Raw genomic sequence first — 17,339 nt, forward strand, 5'->3', positions numbered from 1 at the left:
TATATCCGCCTTCTTTCATTTATCTTTCCATTCCCACAACAATATACATAAAGAAATTACATATATTGGACTTAATTCAAATGGTGATTAATCATGATTCATTAATTTTTAAGCTGTGATTCATCTGATTAAAAATTGTAATCGTTTGACAGCCCTAATTTTTTTACATGTCTGAGTCTGTGAAGGGACAAGGTCTAAATTACAGCCTCGATATATGCAGGTTTTTACGTTGTTTATAACAGCTAAAAACAGCTATTAGTGATTAAAACAGGGGCATTATATATGTATAGTATGTAAAACAATCAAAATGTTGTCGAAAATGTCATGATACGGTAAAGAGTCATAGTATAGTTTGTTGGGACAAAGCCTTAAAAAGTATATTTTAAAAATGCCCGTCAAGCTAGCTAAATTAGCTAGCTCAACCACCAAGGCTCACTTTGACTTACGTTTGGTTTGATTCCTCTTTGTTGGACGATGTGGTACATTTTGAAATTCAAAAGATGAAATTCTCAAGTTGAAATCGACGCGGTTTCTCGGGGAACAGATTTTATTATCGCAGAATTTGAAGTTTTAGTTTTTTAGAGCAGACAATTTAACCCCCCACACACATTCATCACATACATTCCCGTGTAGCATACCTCAGGCAGGGTTCAAACCCGTGTTGCAACGTTTGAATCGACATCCTTTTCCATTTCCACTGGACCATCTCAGGTGGCAATCGGCAAACAGAACCAGAAAGAGAAAGTAGATCAGTTTTGAAACTTTCCCTTCCTCAACCTGCAGAGAAACAAGGCTTTCTCCCAACAAACTCTTAACATTAAACATTTCTTAAATTGTTTGAAGGTTTAAATTATTTATTATCAAACCCATGTCCTGAATACACCTGAGCAGGTTCCTAATACCTTGACCTATTTGATGTGAGACAATTCGACAAGGCTTGTTAGGGATTTGGAAATCTTCAGTTTGGGTGTTGAACTTTAAAAGTTGAAAAGAGTGATTGTCTGGGGACAACACTGCACAGTTTTCTAGAGTGTTGACACATTCCTTTGGGTGTTGGACTTCAAAAACATTTGTCTTTACTGGGGAATTGAACCTATGAGCTCATAACACCTGAGCAGATACCTAACAACTTGAGCTATTTGATCTGAGACACAAGGCTGCAATCTCATAGCACTTTTAATTATTTGCTTGATTTCAAAATCATGTGAATTGACTTGGGAATCGAACCCATGTCCTCAAAAGACCAGACCAGGTTCCTTACATGTTACGCAATTCAACCTTTGGCACTCTTTGCAGATTCATTGTGATATTGACATTTCAAATTGGGTCATGGACATCATAATTAAGTGATTGGGGGAAACAAACTAATTTATTTGCAACACTTGTGACCGTTTGTAACATCTTAATTTGATCTGATCTGCTGACTGCAGTCTAATGGAGCTTTTCAATCTTCCCTTTGAGAGTTATACTTCAAAATTCACAACGTTTCCGAGGGAATTGAACACATGTCCTCATAACACGAGAGCTGGTGACTAAGGTCTTAAGCCATTTGATAGGAGACACTAGACCACCATTTCATAGAACTTTTGAATCTTCACTTTGGGTGTTGAACTACAATTGTGAGTGATTGTCTAGGGCAGGGGTGTCAAACTTAAATACACAGTGGGCCGGACTGGTTCAATGTTTATTGCAGAACTTATTGAAATGAACTCATTGCACATATTAAACCTGGAACTAACAAAGCTTAAATTATTGGCTATAAAAACAACATTAAACATGAAATAATCAGTTGCATTAATTTCTTATGGCTCTATCTGCAGAGTCATTTCTTATGATTACATTTCTCCACAGGCCAACAACAGCTTCAAAAAAACTATTTCCCTCAAAGAACAAACCAAACATGCCCTGTTGTCTCAAGAAGTGCAGAAGGAAACATCCATTAAACTCAGGTTGCTGCTCTGTGATGCTAGTTCAAGCAGATACTTGGCATCTCATCTTGGGTGCAAGTTCATCAATGTTTGGGGTCAGGCTCTGAGCTGAGGAAACCCTTAGGATGGAGTGAAGGTGTGCGTGCAATATAAATAATATGATACAGTACTATTACGTCTGGGTCTCTGTGTTTCATTAAAGCTCGGCTCTGTGTGTGTGTGTGAAACGAGCCATTTTGTGTGCGTGCGCGAGAGAGAGCGCACCGGTACCAGAGATCGTTGTTGTTAGCTTCTGGTGCTAGCGAGCTACGCTAACGGACATAACGAGTTTTTTCAACAACAAAGTGGAGGAGAGTCCTCTCCTGTCAGACTGAGAGACTCAGTGAGCTAAATGACTCTCTCAGTGTTTTCTCAGTGCACTGCAAATACTAAGCCTAAAAAAACAAGAAAAATAAATAATAAAATGAGTAATATATTACTTAAAATAAGAAAGATTATCTGCCAACAGAACAAGAAAAATGCACTTGCCAATACCTTCTTAAAACAAGTAAATATATCTAGCCTAAAAAGATCTACAGATCTATCTTTAAGAATTATAATCTTATTATAAGGAAAATGTGCTTGAATTCAGCATATTCTACTGCTTTTGTCCCAAAATTCAATTTTATGTTAGGCAACATATCTTAAATCCAGTGCAGCTTCACTTTAAACAGGTACATTTGTCTAGATACAAAGATAAGATTTAAGAATTATTTTCTTGTAGAAAAATCTACTTAAATTCAGCATTTGGTACTATTAAAGTAAAATATAAAAATAAGGCTAAATACCAAGAAAAGTAGAGACAAAACTTTCAAAAATCTTTAATCCTATCAAGATATAAACTTTGACTGCTTGCATAAAGAAAAATATGAGTCTCAAATGATTTATTTTAATGTTTACAAACAGCGTAGTAAAGGTCAGTCATCAGATATTTCATTGTAAAATGCAACGCAAGTGAAATTCTCATTACACTTTTGACTCAGCGAACAATTTTCAATAGGACTATAAGTATGAGGGGCCGCTATGGACATTATTCAGAAATACCGTTCACATAAACATGTGAAACACTCTCACACGGGTCTCAAACGTTTTGGTCACCATTAATTATTTCCGAGGCACACATTTAAATGATCATTATAGTTGTAAAAAAATAAGAGAATAAATGAAAAACAGCTATGAAATATATGACAGTAAAACAAGAATAAAGTTTAAAAGGGTGATTTGTAAAATATCCATAAAGCAAAAGTAAATCTGTTTACAGTTCTGTTTCAAATGGGTGTTGAGAGAGGTATCCGTAGGTCTCTTCATTTTGCTCTCAAAGTGCACCAGATTGATGCTTTTAACTTCAATATTTAAAAATAAATCTTCCCGGGGGAGCTTGCCCCCGGACCCCCCTATGTGAGGTCCACACACCACCTATAAAAATAGCACTTTACCCCTGCTTACACCTATATGCCGTGAGCTGATTATCGAGCCTTCTTGTAACAGTCGCGGGTACACTGTGTGTGCGTGGGGATTGTAGCAGTAGAAAATTCCACTGTAGCGCCCGGTACATTAATGGGAAACCCTAAATGTTTGAGCACCCTCTATGAAACGTCAAGCTACTCCACAGCACCCCCAAAATAAATCTCTGGTGCCGCCACTGAGCCTGACTTGTGTTGTGGGGGCCCGACTTTTTTTTTTCTCCAAAGGGGGGGCCTGACAGAAAAAGTTTGGGAACCACTGGGCTAGGGAATTGAACCCATGTCCTGAAAACACCAGGGAATGTACTTGACAGTTTGAGCTATTTCCTCAGAGACAACACTCCACAGTTTTCTAGAGTTTTGCAACATCACTTTGGGTGTTGGACTTTAAAAACATGTGTCTTCACTGGGAAATTGAACATGTGACCTCATGAGCATACCTAACATCTTGAGCTATTTAATCTGAGACGACACAAGTCTGCAATCTCATAGACCTTTTAAATATTTGCTTTGAGTGATAGAATTAAAAAAACTCAAGGACTTGCCAGGGAATTTAACCCATGTTCTCAAAACACCTGTGCAGGTTCATTACATGTTACGCTATTCAACCTTTGACACTCTGTGTAGATTCATTGAGATTTTGAAACTCCTATTTGTGTCACGGACATCAACATTTAAGACCAGAGCAGGTCCCTTACCATCTGTTCTTTAACATCTGCTGATTCATATAGCTTTTTAAGGTCTTCAAGGACATCCACTTAAACACAGACAGTGGCAGAACTTCAGTGTTAGATCTCAGTGCTGCGTTTGACACTGTTGACCACAACATATTACTCGACCAACTACAAAACTGGGTGGGACTTTCGGAAACAGTTCTAAATTGGTTTGAATCCTACTTAAAGGACAGAAACAACTTTGTTTCTATAGGTAAATACACATCTGAGTTGACAAATATGACATGTGGGGTTCCTCAAGGCTCCATCTTGGGGCCTCTTCTCTTTAACATCTACATGCTACCACTGGCTCAGATAATGAAAAACAACAAAATAAGTTACCATAGCTATGCGGATGACACACACATTTACGTAACAATTTCACCAGGAGACTATGCTCCAATTCAAACACTGAGTAAGTGCATTGAACAAATCAATGACTGTATGTGTCAGAACTTTCTCCAATTAAACAAAGATAAAACTGAGGTAATGGTTTTTGGAGCCAAGGCAGAACGTATAAAAGTTAGCGCTGAGCTTCAGTCTGCAATGTTCAAAACAACAGATAAAGCCAGAAATCTAGGTGTAGTCATGGACTCTGACCTGAGTTTCAACAGTCACATTAAAGCAGTTACTAAATCAGCCTACTATCACCTAAAGAATATATCTAGGATTAAAAGACTAATGTCACAGCAGGATTTGGAAAAACTTGTCCATGCTTTTATCTTCAGTAGACTCGACTACTGCAATGGTGTCTTCACAGGTCTCACTAAAAAATCTATTAGAAAGCTGCAGCTGATTCAGAATGCTGCTGCTCGAGTCCTCACTAACACTAAGAAAGTGGATCACATCACTCCTGTTCTGAAGTCTTTACACTGGCTTCCTGTGTGTCAAAGAATAGATTTAAAAATACTGCTGCTGGTTTATAAAGCTTTGAATGGTTTATGCCCAAAATACATTTCTGACCTCCTGCTAAATTATGAACCATCCAGATCTCTCAGGTCTTCAGGGACTGGTCAGCTTTCTGTCCCCAGAGTCAGAACTAAACATGGAGAAGCAGCGTTCAGTTATTATGCTCCAGATATCTGGAACAAACAATCAGAAACCTGCAGGTCCGCTGCAACTCTTACTACTTTTAAATCCAGGCTGAAGACTTTTTTTTTTGCCACTGCTTTTAATTGAACTATTCATATCTTACACTGCACTGTAACTTTTATTCATGTATTTTTTCTTTTAATGTTTATTTTATTATCTTTTCTTTTTAATGACTGATTTTAAATGCCATTTTCTTAATGTCTTTCATTTTTTGTAAAGCACTTTGAATTGCCTTGTGTTGAAAGGTGCTATATAAATAAACTTGCCTTGCCTTTTGACTCTTCACTTTAGGTGGTAGACTTCCAAATCAAAAACGTTTTCAGGGGAATTGAACCTACAGTATGTCCTCCTAAAATCACAACAGGAATCTTAGTTTGTAAGCTTGAGCTAGTTCATTTGAGACACTTCAACAACCAATTGAAGTGGACCCTTCAACAGATACACTTGCAATCTGGCCGGTAAGCCCTAGCCTGATGTCAATTAGATATATTTAGGATTTTTTAAAGACTTTAAGATATATTTTTAAACTTAAATTCCAGTGTATGAGATGTCTTTCCATTATTGTTTCCCTATAATAAACGGTATAATATTTCCTCTTCCTATACCTCCCTCTACTGGCTGCTAAACAAGTCGCAGAGACTCAAACCAATGTCTGCGCGCCTCTCTTACAGCTTTACGGTACCTGTGCTCTAACAATGTTACGGTACCGGCGCGGTGCATTGTGGGACACAGAGTAAGATGGAAGCGTCCACTAAGAGCATGTTGACGTTTCAATAACAAATGTTTTAAGTGTAATATCCCCACATACGGCTGTCATTTATGCTTTTCTGGAACAATAACGACATATTTAAGAGGCAGGAGATTGCCACAGGACATTGGAACTGGTAATGTTCAAGATAATGCATTTGTTGAAGCTAACTATGCTAGATAAAGCTAATGCTAAGGGTCAATGTACTTGAAAAGGCATAGTTTTTCTTTGATAGACACGTTTAAAACATTAATAAATATAACCGAATAGCCATTTTACTTGAGTAATTTGAATGCCTTTTATGTGAAGTTGATATCTATTGTGTTTTTGTAGAAAACATGTCTGTTCTGGCAGGGTTACTGAAGGCTGGAGCGTCCTTCTGTCAGACTGCCAGGGCCTTCTCTACAGGTGAGTCTAATGTTTCATGTATAACTTAAACACGTTGGTTGTGTGTCTTTACTGCAGAAAAACTATTAATTTGCATCCCTACAGTGCGTGCATGTGTTAGTTATTTTCATTACGATGCTTTACCCTCATTATGTCTTGTCATAGCGATAGAAAAACACCACATATTGATCCAAAACTAGAAACAATAACACCATTAATTCAAGTTATAAACCATATTTGTAGATATTAACAAGTCATAGAGTAAGCAATAATACAAACAAATGGGAAAGCGTTATACATCACCTAAGCCAGGGGTGTCAAACTCAAATACACAGTGGGCCAAAATAAAAAAATGGGTACTAGTCGAGTTCAATGTTTATTGCAAAACGTATTGAAATGAACTCATTGCACATATTAAACCTGGAACTAACAAAGCTTAAACTATTGGCTATAAAAACAACATTAAATAATCAGTTGCATTCATTTCTTATGGCTCTATCTGCAGAGTCATTTCTTATGAGTACATTTTTCCACAGGCCAACAACAGCTTCAAAAAAACTATTCCCCTCAAAGAACAAACCAAACATGCCCTGTTGTCTCAAGAGAAAGAAGTGCAGAAGGAAACATCCATTAAACTCAGTGTGCTGCTCTGTGAAGCTAGTTCAAGCAGATGGCATCTCATCTTGGGTGCAAGGTCATCAATGTTTGGGGTCAGGCTCTGAGCTGAGGAGACCCTCAGGATTGAGTGAAGGTGTGCGTGCAATATACCGGCGGGCCAGATCTAATAGTAATTAGAAATTATCCTGCGGGCCGAAATTAAATCCACCACAGGCCTGATTTGGCCCCCGGTCCTTGAGTTTGACACATGTGACCTAAGGGCAGTGTAATAAATGTGCATACTTGTAAATAATAATCTTATTAATAAAAACATACATAACTTTATTTGTACAGAATATTTAATAAAAAAATGCAACCAAATGTGGTTAAAATAGGATCAATTAAGAATAAACAGAGACAGACGGATGGAGAATTAAAAAGTTAAAGGGGACCTATCATGCAAAATGCACTTTTTGATGTCTTTTCTACATAAAGATGTGTCCCCGGTGTGTCAGGGAACTCACGCAGCGTCAGGAAATAAAACCCTCTCTCTTTTCCTCCGTACCCAAATCTCTAAAAACTTATAGCGGCACTTTGTGTAGTGTATGTTCACATTAAGAGACTGACTTGAAACAATGTAATTTTTTCAGGCGCATGCTGTCAGATCAGGATGCATGCCATCCCCGCGCTGAAGAAGGTGGACCGGTGGACGGAGAAGAGGAGCATGTACGGAGTCTACGATAATATAGGCATCTTAGGTAAGTGTCCTCAACCAGTGTAAATCTAAGACTGCTAAATGTTTTTATTTATTGTTTGGGTTTTATTAATTGCAATTAATATTTTTTCTTCTTATTTTTGTTAAACTGGCCAGCTTTTAATTGACCTCTTAGGATGTGGTAGGGCTGGCCAGGAGACGATATATATTGTCATATTAGCATGGGGTTATTTCATAAAGACTATTTATGTATTGAATTAGCAGAAAACATATATCAGGATGTTTATTGTAATTGAGACTATATTGTGATGGAAGATTTCTGCCATATTTCCCAGCCAAACTACGCATATAAAAATCCAGATGTGTTTTCCATGTGATAAGTCAAATGTTGAATTTGATTGTTAGTGTAGCAGAACCATAACCAAAGCAAATGTTCTGCAGTTGTTGGGAATTTAGTAAGATTGTATTGGAAGCACTCTCACTGCTTCTCAATTTACCTTTTTTTTTTTTTTTTTTAATGTTGTCTAGTAACTGAATCATCACACATGCCCCTTTCACACCAACGCGGTTCTAGGGCCGGTTCGGAGCTAGAGCCTGATAAGCACCGTTTTTTCCTGTTCAAACCACAGCGGAGCCGCCTCTAAGCTCCGAAAACCGGTGCTTACCAAGCACCAAAAATGTTTCGGTCAAGATTAGCTAGAACCGCACACGTCACGCTTACGTCGGAGGCGGGGGAAGGGGCGGGATCAACCTGAGCTAACAGTTTTTGGCGAGTACGGCAAATGAAAGTTGTGTGAACAAAACGGGGTCTGAAAAGAAAACCGAACCAGAAGAGCGCAAGCACGGAAACCGCGTTGGTGTGAAAGGGGCATGTGTGATGATTTCAGTTTAAACATTTAAAAAAAAAAGGTAAATTGAGAAGCAGTGAGAGTGCTTCCAATACAATCTTACTAAATTCCCAACAACTGCAGAACATTTGCTTTGGATTCATTTTATAAAAAAATAACCTTTATAAACATTTAATGCAAGGCTGATTTAGCATCTCACATCAGGCAGTGCCTCGCTGACATGTTCTGATCTTCTCACTCTGTGTCTGCAGGAGACTTCAAAGCTCATCCCAAAGATCTGATCATCGCTCCGTGCTGGGTGAAGGCCTTCAGAGGCAACGAGCTGCAGCGGCTCACCAGGAAGAAGAGGATGGTGGGAGACCGAATGATGACTGAGGACAAACTGCAACTGGAGAAGAGGGTCCGCTTACTCTACAGACGCTACAACCGCACCGGCAAATACCGTTAACCTGAACCAACATTACTGGCCAAAACATCTGAGCAGCCAATAGGAACTGACGGAGAACAGCTGTGGGATGCCATGCTGTAAACGTGTTGTGTATTGCCATTTTTTTGTATGTTTTCTTCATGTAAAGAGAAGATTTGTGTATTTCAGTTAATCTATATTTTTTCCTGACTGTCACAAACAAATGATATAAAAGTCTAATAATGGACTGGAAAAGAAGCCTTGTGTGTTTTCCTTCTAAAAATGTTGTATAGCGACAGCAGGAAACAAACAAAGTCGCTGAGAGGCTGAGGCCGGGCCTGTTTGATATTATATGACACGCTAAAAAAGAGTACTTGCTGACATCAAAACTCTGTTGAATTGTAATGTAGTTTAATGAAAAATATGCAAAGCAATCGTAAATCATGCGGTCAACAAAAAGTCCTGTGTCACCCTCTCTTCCACACACACACCTCACGCAGGTGATTAGAATGAGTGCCGCCCATATCCATGTGACCCAAGCCAACCAATCAATAGTGATCAAACAAATATCTTCTATTAAAACAAAACACGTTACTATACACGTTTCATGGCTCCTACATGTTGCTATCAGCTCGATGTTCCTGCCACTAGTATCAAAGAAAAGGCTCAACGTTAAAGGCCAGGATGAGCAGAACCGTTTCAATAATAAAGAATCTCAATGATGAGTCTTACTGGTCTTGACCTAACAAAATACATGTATCTGCAATACAAATTGTGCTTTTCTGTGCCCTTTTGCAAAATCTATGCTTTTTTCAGGGTGTCTTAAAAAGTATTAAAAGTTGATAAATCAATTTAGCAAAAATTAAGGCTGTTAAAAAGTATTAAACGCATTTTCCAAGGTATTACATTTTGTAGCTTGTTTTCAATAAGTATATAAATTGTCCAGAGAGGTTGTATTCTACAGTGTGCCTGAATGTAATCATGGCGTAGGTGTGTAGTGTGATTCTGTGGAGTTTATTGATGGCATCCCGTTGGGTTTGACGTCATCTGAACAGGACATCGCACGCTCACTGCTTAATAGCGCGCGAAGGTGCGTTTACGCCGGTTGCTAAGCAACATCGTTATGGGGAAATGCAAGTCTGCGTCCAAATGGTTGGAAGATAAGGAGGAAGGACAATCCATACTGTATATAGTCAATGTGAGGTAAAGTGTGTCGCCAAGGTAACCGGTTACAACTCAAAGTGGCGATGAGGTCTTCAAATGTATGGGAAGGGTCTTAAAAGGTATTACATTTGACTTCAGGATTCCTGCATATACCCTGTTTTTAGTTATCGTGAAAGACTGATTAGTTATACTCTAAAACCTAGTTGTAACTCAGACATTTGGTACCTGTGAAAAAATCATTTCTTGAAAAAGATCACTAGTTAAAAAGGTTGGTAAACGCTCGTCTAAAATTGAAATGTTCTCTGAGGCATCCAAAGTACAAATAATTATTTAGACAAGATTATCTATTTAGTTTTTGTCACAAAGTGCATCTGTGATGTTTTTTTCATTTTCCTGAAGAGTTTATATCAATGAAAAATCGTATCTAAATAAATGAAAAACATGTAATATGTTCTCCATAAAACCACAAAGTTTATAACTTCATAAAAAACTGAAAAAAATAAAATGCGAAACTCTTAGTATTGTTTTATTTTTGGTTTGTGAAGCTCTTTGTGTTATCTTGTATTAAAATTGCAATATAAATCAAGTTTTATTGAACGATTGAATCATGCCACCAATGCATAAGGCAAGACTGAAGGTGTTTATTGATCGTTCAATTCTGTCAAATGCTTTCACTTGATAATAGTAATTTACTATTTATTGAAGCCTGCGAGCGAAAGCATTTCACAGACATACAAAACAAGCTAAATAATACAATACAGAATGCATTAAAAACAAAACAAACCCTATTTTAGTCAACAGCACATATTGCACACGGGTTGTATCGCACAGGTCAGGGCCTCCCCAGTGTTACAGTGTGCACACGGCCCTGCGCTGAGGAGCTTCTCCACTGTACCGCAGTGTCGTCCTGCCCCACAAAGAGAGCTGCAGTACTGCAAAGTGTGCAGGCAGCGAGGGAGGGGGGAGGAGGTGAGGGAGGAAAGGGAGGGGGGTGGGGGGTACCGCACTGTCGTTACGAGTCCAAGTGTAGAAAGGCAGGAGGAGAGACGCATTATTGCAGCACACACACACAACCCAAACTACCGCACTTCACACAAGGCGCACGGAGAAAGCGAGAGAGAGGTAGGGGGTGACAGACACCAACAGAAAGACAACTCATTTCACATGACTGGACTTTTTCCCCTTTCATCTTGAAATTGCATGTTTTTGCCAGTAGCTTTGAGAAGAGGAAACTCAACCTCCAGCAGCCAATCAGCGCGTCCTCTCAGCATCAGGACCGGAGGAGCTGCATGCAGCTCTGCAGGAATATAATAACCCTCCGCGGATCTCTCTCTTACATGGATTATCATTTAGAAGTACTTTTCTCCTGAGCTCGCATCGCTCCACTTCGCTTCCTGCTCGCCCGTGCAGCCTCACAGTGAATTATCGCCGGCCCTTTACGTGTCTCGGTGTATTGCGGTACTTTGCTGACGACTTGCAGTATAAATGCATCGCTAGAAGATCACTGCGCAAAGACCCTCCGCCTGTTTACTGTCCGCGCGGCACTTTATTCGCTTCGCTAACTGAATTTCTCTGACTTTCCTTTGGAGCAGTGCCTAGAAATCCTTGTCTTGTTTTTTTCCCCTGTGATCTTTCCTGTTTTTTTCTTGCTTCTTATTTTCGGGTTGTACTTCAGAGCCTCCCTCTCCTCCTGTCTGTGAGTCAAACAGCTGCATAGAAGATGTGAGTATTAATGCGGCTTTTCTGCTGCGCTCTTTTCCCCATAGCATCATTACAAATACCTATTAAACATACTCTGTTTAGATATATATTCAAACCAGGTTATTTTCGTGTATGTTTTTCTGGGGGTTGGAAACTGAAGTGATTTCTTTCAGCTTGATGGATTTTGCTGACGCAAGTGAAATGTTCCGTCACACCAGCACTAAATGATGCATTCATGGGTGGACTGCTGCCACCGTGAAGCCTTAGGTGTAGTTACATTGACTTTTCTTTAAAGATAAAACAGAGATTTAAAAATGAAATAAATGTGTTAGTCAGCATATTGTGGGTCAGAGGGTTTGAGGTCACCACCATCACCTGCTCATGTCAATGGATGAGGAAATGCATGTTTTGCTAAATCATTTTTAAGCCCTGCAGTAAATGTGATTTATCTTAAACTGTGCATTGCTCAGTTTGAAACCCCCTCCTCTCCCCCCACTCATTTAACCCTTTCCCCTTTTCCAAAATTGACTCCTGCTTTCCTTTTCTGGTCTGTAATCCATCACAGGAGCTTCCCCTTTCTCTCCCCTATCATAAAACCAGGACTTTCTCTTTCTTCTTCGGAGCCGTGGCCAATATTTTCTTTAATCCAATTGCATCTGCATTCCTCCCCCTTATCCACTCCAAAGCATACTAAGCAATTTCCTACTTTTTGTATGTGGTGGCTTCATCCCTCCTTTATGACAAGAAAAAGAGGCCTATTTCCTCATGTCCTTCTTTACACGAGAATCTTATTTTCAGCACTTTCCGTATTGGATTACAATAAAGCTCTCATACATGCACCCATCCTCCGAACACCTCTTCACGTCAGTTCCTCTTCCTCGTTCCTCTTCCTCCCAGGTCTGCCCCAGATGCTGCCGCTCCAGGAGCCCCCGGGCCCGATGGAGCCCCCGGCGGAGGACCTCCCGCCCCCCCCAACACCTCCAGCAACCGCAGGCTACAGCAGACACAGACCCAAGTGGATGAGGTGAGCTGAACCAGTCCAGAGCTAGATGTTACATTCAATGCATCAAAATAAAAGCAGTTGAATCATGAAACATGGGGACTTACTGTTAACGTACCGCGCTTCTAAAATGATTTCTTGCTGCTCTTATGTTTTATATATTTGCCAAAAATAATTAGCAAATGGATGCAACGACTTCTTAACACTCATTTATTATATTTAGCGTCCTTCCTGCTGTCTTACATGCACATAGTTTTACTTAGTCCTGCATATTTATTTCATTATTACATCACTTATTTCTTTCATGTTTTAAGTATTTTGTATGTCGCACTGTGAGAAGTGCCTGGGACTCTTATTCCCAACGAGTACACTGTAGCTAATCGTGCATTTGACAGTAACACCTTTGAATCGTGAAGCTTTTCTATAACCCCCCTTGTCATCACGTCTCTCCTCAGCGCGGCCAAATGCTGTCTCACTCATGTGGACTTACTGTTAATGCTACTCTACGAGGGACACACAGGAAAACACGCTTTGTTGTTGCTCTTATTTATCAAATCTTCTTTAAAAATTATTTGCAAATGGATGCAACTACTTATGAACTCTCATTTATGATATTTAGCATCCTTCCTTCTATCTTACATGCACATCGTTTACTTATCCTTGCATTTTTGTATCCATTGCACACATGTAGCACTGTTTGACGTTTATTCCCAACGACTACGCTGCAGCTATCGCGCATAGGACAATAACCTATATATATTCTATAACCCCCCTTGTCGCCCTCTCTCTCTCTCTTCTTCCCTAACCGCTGCCAAATGCTGTCTCATCCTCGCTGCTGTGGGCCAGGTGGTGGACATCATGCGCGTGAACGTGGACAAGGTTTTGGAGAGGGACCAGAAGCTCTCGGAGCTGGATGACAGAGCGGATGCTCTCCAAGCCGGGGCCTCCCAGTTTGAAAGCTGCGCAGCTAAGCTAAAGAACAAGTACTGGTGGAAGAACTGCAAGGTGGGCACTTAGCCGGCTCCATTAAATAAAACCTCTATTGATCCCTGTCGGGAAATGCAGGTGTCATAGCAGCAATAAGAGGGAAGGGAACACAGGATAGGGCTAGAGGACACATATGAAAGGAATACATAATGTAAGTATTACATTAAATGAACAATATAATGAGGTCATGTCTACATACAGATGATTATCAATATGATACATATGTGTAACGTCTATGGGCGATTCCTTTTTACTGAAATCATTGTGAATCATGTCTGCATTTACGATAAGTCTTTTTGTTATATATTTGGTAATTTAAAGGGCTTTTTGAGAGAATTAGATCCTCAGCTCTTGTCTTTTAAAGCCGTCATGCTGAGGTGCGCTGAGGCGAACACACAGGGTCTGCTCGGAGGACCCTGCTCTCCACACACTGATCTGTTAATGAGCTGCTGTGGAAACTGGAGCAGACGCTTCAGGCAACACATGTAGAGTTTCCACTACAGACTCCAGTGCGTTCTATGTTTTGTTGTTTCTGTCTGCAGGCATTGCACTCGATACAGTCTGTCTTAAATGTCCCTTAAGGGTTTAAAACGTCACTTAAATCTTTGTTTCTCCTTCCAGATGATGATCATGATGGGGATCATTGGAGTCATTGTGGTTGGAATACTATTCTGTAAGTAGCATCTTCACTGTAATACAAATACTGCTTGATGTATTGATCGACAGATAGGGTGATTTGTAGGGCTTTTATAAACAGATAAGAATATTAAAAAAGCAGATTACCATGAAGTGTTTGTTATAGATTCCTCTCAGCAACAGAGGAAGAATAATATTGAAAATGTTATTCTGTAAATGGCAATTACTCATATTGTTGGACCCGTTGAGTTTTTATTTTATTATGTATAATTAGAATATGAATAATAATATGAATTATGACATATTGTTAAGAACAGTTAAGCTATTTATATAATCATTTTAAAAATCACTTTTTTTGTAAATGATCACTTCCATGCTCCCCTGCAGAGGCTGTGGCCGATGAGTTTTTAAAAAAAAAGAAAAAAGAATTGGGGAAGGTCAACTGGAGTTTATTGTTAAACAAATCACGTGTTCGGCTATACAATATTTTTTCATCACAGCAGCAGAAAGTAATCCGGTATTAGTTACACAATTAATATGATAATATACTGTATAGACATTGTTAAAGGGGCCCTAGTATGCTAATCAAGCACCTCTTTTCACCCTCTGTCTGAAACCAGAGCCCAGTCTGCTCTGATTGGTTAGCTGGCCGGCTCTGTTGTGATTGGGCAGCATCTTAGCCCGCCTCTTAGTCTCTCGTACAATATGTTGGATTGTGATTCAGGCAAGGTGGGGATTTTAGCCTTTGCAGACCATTTACATGCACTAAAACCTATAGGCAAGGGAAAACCCCCAAAAGCATAGCAGGGCCTCTTTAATTGTACAGGGTCAGGGTTGCACGACCATTATTCTTGACAGTAAATAATGGTTATAATACAGATTTAGCGGTTCTTTACTAAAAACAAACCTGTAGTGTAAACACAACATAAGGAGAGCTCAGCTGTCTCCCTGTTCTGATGTATGAATGATGTATTGCCAGGTCCATTAGACTAATGACTTCCTCTCTCCTCCTCCTCCTCCTCCTCACAGTGTACTTCTTCTACTGAGCTCAGCCCATCAATACAGATGGATATGGACTTGAGAACGATATGAGAGGAAAGAGCAGAAAAAAAAGATACCCAAGCGCCACTCCTCCCCTTTTATCCTTCCTCTCTTCACAGTCTTCCATCAAACCATCTTGCACTTATACGTGACGACAGTAGAGTTTATAGGTGTGTCCCCCCCTCCCTCTTTCCCTCCCTCCCTCCCTCTCTCCTTGTTGCTTTCTTCCACTGTTTTGGCGTCCTGTCTCTGCCCCTCATGTATTATTGAAGGACGCAGCAGGCGGAGGGAAAGAGGAAGAAGGGAGGGAGAAAATTCTTGTGACACACGAGGCTAAGTCCTGTAAAACATGGCTGTGAGAGGGGGGGTGTACCATGAGAGGGGGGGTGTACCATGAGAGGGGGTGGGTGTACCATGAGAGGGGGGGTGTACCATGAGAGGGTGGGTGTACCATGAGGGGGGGGTGTACCATGTGCAGACGGTGAGTGTGTGCAGGGAGATTGAACAACAGTTTGCAGATATACGCCAAAGCTTGTTCATATTACCTTTTTTGGACGTTCCTCCATTTGTAAGTTGATACTAACAGACTGCTTCTCTCACAACGCTCCCATCACCCCTACTTACTAGAAAAGCATTTTTGTTGTGTGTGTGTGTGTGTGTGTGTTTGTTTGTGATCCAAAGTATTGTAGCAAGTAGTGTTTTTTGGAGATAGCTGGTTTTATTGGTTTCCTTTCTGCAACATTCAGTAATTATGATAAGAGGACAAATGAAAAAAGTGGGGAAAGTAGAAAGAATGTTTCCCTCTTTTGAAAAAGCAACATCTGGAGCTCAAATTCTGGACACATAAGCAATTATTGATAAGTGACTTGCATAACTGCTTCATTTGACCTTGGTGTTAGTACCACAGGTGGGAGCATTGTGTTGTTGTTATGCTAAGTGGCATATTGATATGCACAACTATCAAAAACAGACAATCTACTGTACACATGAACTGAAGGAGGACTCTTTACTCTGACTTGGACACAGCCATAGACAGGTGGATGTGAAGCGTCACATTTAAAAAAAGAAAAATGGTACAAAAGCCAACTTTTTTACAAGTTGTGCTGAAATAATAAGTTAGTTTGATGTTGAAAAAGCAGGGAAACGGGGAAAAGGACATGATTTAGAAACCCACCTCCCGTCCCCACTCACTTAAAAACCAGACTCACCTGCAGAAATGCAACATGAGGTGTTTGTTTCTAACTTGCATGGCAAACCGTGTCCATAGTTTTGCCTTTTTGTGTGATCTGTGTATCTGCCATTTCTGAACCTAACTGCCGATTGTACATTTTATTTTGTTAGTGGTTTTATCGACCTGTGTAAATGTCTTTCTGATCTTAAAAAAACAATGCTTATGCAATGATGCTCAAGAGTTTGCCAACATTTGATTAATTTCACTTTCAAAATTATATTCTCAGACTGCAAACAACTGCTTCTATAGTGAGCTGTAAAAAACCATGTAGTATCGTATGGATTGATTATTAGCACACATGTCAGATTATTCTCCTGAACATGTGTTTATGAACTCTTCAGGTTTTATGGGGGGATATCAAAGTAAAAGCTAAGTTTGAGAGTTGATTAAATGAAGATGCATAATGTAGCAGTTAGTTGTCTGATGATATTGTGCAGCGATGTCATCAGGTTGTTAACACGGAGATAAGAGAACATGTTTCGGAAATGCAGTAAGAAGATGCAACTGAAAAACAAAATGCATGCTTACCACTTTTGCTGATGCCAATAAATAAATCATCAACACAACTGACCTTTGTTTTATTCTCCTGACACATCGAGACATTTTAGACCTGGTTGGAAAATGTTTTCTTTCACAATATATA

At 39.7% G+C, this 17,339-nt stretch overlaps 2 protein-coding genes across 2 annotated transcripts; both read left to right on the forward strand.

The window, feature by feature from the left end:
• The first annotated feature begins 5,938 nt into the window (after window positions 1–5,938).
• mrpl51 (mitochondrial ribosomal protein L51) lies at window positions 5,939–9,194 on the forward strand. Its single transcript, XM_034218922.1, has 4 exons — window positions 5,939–6,119; window positions 6,317–6,391; window positions 7,618–7,725; window positions 8,782–9,194. Exons 2-4 carry the CDS (start codon window positions 6,322–6,324, stop codon window positions 8,976–8,978), a joined length of 375 nt encoding a protein of 124 aa, XP_034074813.1. The 5' UTR covers window positions 5,939–6,119; window positions 6,317–6,321; the 3' UTR covers window positions 8,979–9,194.
• A 1,888-nt stretch (window positions 9,195–11,082) lies between these two features.
• On the forward strand, window positions 11,083–15,862 carry LOC117548017 (vesicle-associated membrane protein 1-like). The gene is made up of 5 exons (XM_034218948.1): window positions 11,083–11,822; window positions 12,699–12,825; window positions 13,648–13,806; window positions 14,410–14,461; window positions 15,454–15,862. Coding segments are annotated over exons 1-5 (357 nt in total). The 5' UTR covers window positions 11,083–11,820; the 3' UTR covers window positions 15,471–15,862.
• Window positions 15,863–17,339: the final 1,477 nt, after the last annotated feature.

This window comes from Gymnodraco acuticeps, unplaced genomic scaffold (genome assembly GCF_902827175.1).
Source record: "Gymnodraco acuticeps unplaced genomic scaffold, fGymAcu1.1, whole genome shotgun sequence".
In the NCBI taxonomy this organism is placed as follows: domain Eukaryota; kingdom Metazoa; phylum Chordata; class Actinopteri; order Perciformes; family Bathydraconidae; genus Gymnodraco; species Gymnodraco acuticeps.